The sequence below is a fragment of the Rhagoletis zephyria genome, unplaced genomic scaffold, assembly GCF_001687245.7.
Source record: "Rhagoletis zephyria isolate East Lansing unplaced genomic scaffold, Rhagoletis_zephyria_1.1 Rzeph_scaffold_29351, whole genome shotgun sequence".
Classification (NCBI taxonomy): Eukaryota; Metazoa; Arthropoda; class Insecta; order Diptera; family Tephritidae; genus Rhagoletis; species Rhagoletis zephyria.
Genome location: NW_016186408.1, coordinates 803 through 4639, shown reverse-complemented (window position 1 = coordinate 4639; position 3837 = coordinate 803). Strand labels below are relative to the sequence as shown.

The 3837-nt window shown below is 35.8% G+C and overlaps 1 protein-coding gene and 1 long non-coding RNA gene across 2 annotated transcripts; one reads left to right on the top strand and one right to left on the bottom strand.

The window, feature by feature from the left end:
- Window positions 1–345: 345 nt before the first annotated feature.
- On the bottom strand, window positions 346–697 carry LOC108382899 (uncharacterized). Its single transcript, XR_001849712.1, has 2 exons — window positions 569–697; window positions 346–484 (listed from the first exon to the last, which is right to left on the bottom strand). It is a non-coding gene; the product is annotated as an uncharacterized LOC108382899 (long non-coding RNA).
- A 405-nt stretch (window positions 698–1102) lies between these two features.
- On the top strand, window positions 1103–3042 carry LOC108382898 (charged multivesicular body protein 7). Its single transcript, XM_017639266.1, has 4 exons — window positions 1103–1739; window positions 1797–2010; window positions 2066–2275; window positions 2333–3042. The coding sequence occupies exons 1-4, from the start codon at window positions 1203–1205 to the stop codon at window positions 2839–2841; spliced, it is 1470 nt and encodes a 489-aa protein (XP_017494755.1). The 5' UTR covers window positions 1103–1202; the 3' UTR covers window positions 2842–3042.
- Window positions 3043–3837: the final 795 nt, after the last annotated feature.

Here is a 3837-nt window from a genome sequence, read left to right as displayed (position 1 = left end):
TTTCTTGTTGCTCCTTGGTTTAGTTGGCACTAATCGTAGATGTGTACATAGGTAGGCTTTTGCCGTATATATGTTTATTGCTCACTCAAGGATGCGGTTGATCTGCTGATCTGGGTAGATGCGTTCAAGGTTAAGTCCTTGCAAGTAATCGATGCGTGAGCGTCGTTAACAGTTGCGTGTGATTTTTTCGCTTACAATTTTCACAAATTTTCATTGGTTTTCTTTATGCCGTGAGAAAAACTTTCACAATCAAATCGCATCAACTTCNAGTCTCTTATCAACTGGAACAGAGAGAATGAGTGATTCACCGTGGCGTGTTTGCTAATGTGTAGTCAAGTGCTTTTCTTTTTTATTAGTTTATTTGGCTCTCTAGGTTTCTTGTTGCTCCTTGGTTTAGTTGGCACTAATCGTAGATGTGTACATTGGTAGGTTTTTGCCGTATATATGTTTATTGCTCACTCAAGGATGCGGTTGATCTGCTGATCTGGGTAGATGAGTTCAAGGTTAAGTCCTTGCAAGTAATCGATGCGTGAGCGTCGTTAACAGTTGCGTGTGATTTTTTGCTTACAATTTTCACAAATTTTCATTGGTTTTCTTTATGCCGTGAGAAAAACTTTCACAATCAAATCACATCAACTTAGCGTTTTCACTCGCCACCCACGAATTTTCGACCAAAAGGAAAAATGCGATGGCATTTAGTTGCCGTTGACAGCTAATCTGTAGCTTTGTATTTACATTCTCCTTCATATGGCAGTGTTCATTGAGATGAGATTGGACTAATAATTCCAGGGTTGTATACAAAAAAATTAAAAATTTTTTTTAATGCAAAGTTACTCTCTCCGTCTAATTAAAACGACAAATTAATATCCTTCTGTATTTTTTATTATTAAATGATTTTATATTTCCATTTAATAGAATTAAAGCGAAAGGAGTTTATGATGTATTATAGCAATCCTACTATTCATTATTTCTTAAATAACTACTATGACATGCAACTCTGCATGTTTGAAAACGAATGCGTCAGTTGAATAATAACAAAAATAGCACAGTGAGGACGTAATTTCTAGAGACAATAAACAAAACGCAATTAATAACNTGAATAATAACAAAAATAGCACAGTGAGGACGTAATTTCTAAAGACAATAAACAAAACGCAATTAATAACAATTTCGATACTAAAATATAGAAAACTGCAAATTAAATGCATTCTGCTGCTTCAACCCCAACGAGGTTACCTGAATCTGATCCCAATGCCAATAGAAGCACTGCGAGCAAATCGGATGAGTTTGAGGATGAGAACACTCGTAGTTTTCCCTATCCTGCCTGCTGGAAGGATGATGCACGAATGAACGTCTTATTGGCACCATTCCGTCCGCGCGAGGTAAACCCTGAAAACTACGAATCGAAATTGAAGTTCTGGCAAGACATGATTGCTCAATACTGCGAACACACCGGTACTGGTTGCTTCTGCAAACGCGACTTGCAATTGGTGTTTGCAAGAGGAGATCGTATACCATATGGCTTAGACACGGTGATGACAGAAATGCTGCAGGCCAAGAAAATACGCATCCGTGCCGATTATGCATATGACCCGGAGAATACGTGGAGTGGTTGGGCGATGAATAGTTTTTTAAAACGCCCTATTTCATGGGGCTGGCAGACATTGAAAAGTAAAATGGGACTGCAAGCTCAAAATGACGCAGGACTACTTGAGTATGTGCATTTGGAGGTGATGAAGGTAGGCGAGACGCTACCATATAGCGGTCAGAGTGTTATTTTATATTTTCCTTCTTAGAAATTCTGCAAACTACTACAACAAAGTGTGCTGCAACAGCACCAGGGTGAGTTGCTACACTACGATAATTTCGTGGAAATCTCGAACGCTGTATTGGCGCTCAAAGAAGACTGTTTACTTTTGTGCTTGCACGTGCTGAAATGCCAACAAAAAATTGGACTGGAGTACAAGGTGGAGGAAAAAGAACAAAAAATACATCTAATCAAAATACCTTGTGAGTTTATCATGAAGTAATAAATGAACGTTATTATATTTAATCCATTTTGCAGCCCAAAATGATGCAAGTATTGCCATCACCGAGACTGATCGTGCTGTTCACAACCTGAAAATGACACAAGCAAGTTTGCTAAAACAACTGGAAACTTTGGAAGAAGATATCAAGGTAAACGAGGAGAAAGCGCGCGCATACCTAAAGGAGAACAAACGCCAATTGGCAAAGACTTACTTGCGTAAAAAGCACTTGATGGAGAAAAATCACGGTGAGTTCAATTAAAAACACTGCAATATTTAAAATTAAACAAATGTATTTCTTTCAGAAAAACGTAGCTCTGCACTACACAACATTGAATCGCTCATCACCAGCGTAGACGAAGCACAAAGCCATGGCCAAATACTCGATGCCTACAAGATCGGTTCAAAAGCGTTGCAGAAAGCGCTCAACGACTCTGGGCTCAAATACGATAACGTCGATGAAATTATCGCTGATGTGCGCGATACCATGGAGACGCATCAAGAAATACAAGACACGTTGGCCAATGCTAATCTTACCGATATTGGAGCAGGAAGCGCTGATTTGTATGACAACGATGCATTGGAGCGCGAATTACAGCAAATACTTGGACAAACGGGACAAACGCCTGTCAGACAAACAAATACTGATGCGAACAGCAACGAGAAGGTAGCAAAAGCTACACCTATCGCCCAACCCAAACCAACGGCGAAAATAACCGATGCTGAGCTTTTGGCTATGCTCGAGGGACTTGGTGTAGAAGATGACTCACCGAAAAAAAGCGAAAAGAGTGCTCGATCTGCAGTCGCTGAATGAAAGGGTTGGAATGGGTCAACCGAAGTTGTACTAATTTGACAGCTATTTTACGTGTATGTTCAGAATGATTGTTTAACTAAATTGTTGGTCGTTTCCATTGCGGAGGAAGGCTCACTACTTAAATTACTCGTATTTATTTTATTAACAGTTTAGGTGAAATGTAAAACACATTGATAAAATATAGTATGCAAATGAAAATAAAGTTTANATTGCATTTGATGAGTACTTCACATGGTAATTTAACCTTTAACAACTTATAGATAGTTTATTCAGATTGCTTTTCACTGCAAAAAAGTAAACAATTTCTTTTGTATGATGAAACAACAACAACCAAAAAAGAAATTTCTTTTGTCTTATTTTGCCATTTAAACGGGTTATTATCTATACCCCCATCTCATTTTGAATTATAACACTTTATCTTAAAAATGTGTAAATCCGTTTTAGCAAAGATTAGCTTTCGAGTTTATCAAAAAATTATGCAGTTTTCAGGAATATATTTTGTTTAAATTTCTTGGACCTTACAAAGATCTTATAAAAAAGCTTAGTGAGGCTTACTTTATTAAATTACTGAAAAACTGAATAATTACGGGAGCTCATGAATAGACAATTTAAATATGCAAAATGTTAAATTAAATCTAATAAAAAAATATTAATTATTTTAATTTTGTACGGAGGCAAAACTGCGTTTTAATCTTTGCTCTATTTATTTATGTGTGTTCTATGAAAGCCTAATTTCTTTTAATACTATTAAATCTTTATTTATTTTTGACATGAAATTTGTTTAGAAAGAATTAGTTTTCAATAAATTCTTAAAAGATTTTCAGTTATTAACTTTTTTACTACAAAAAATATTCTAAAAAAAGAGGCTTAAAATAGCAAAACACATACATACATATAAAAGACAATTTAGTATTTTTTTTACTTTTAAAAGTTAATATTATTACTTTTTTCAAAAAGTTTTTTTGAAAACTCCTTTTTGAATATTTAAATACAACA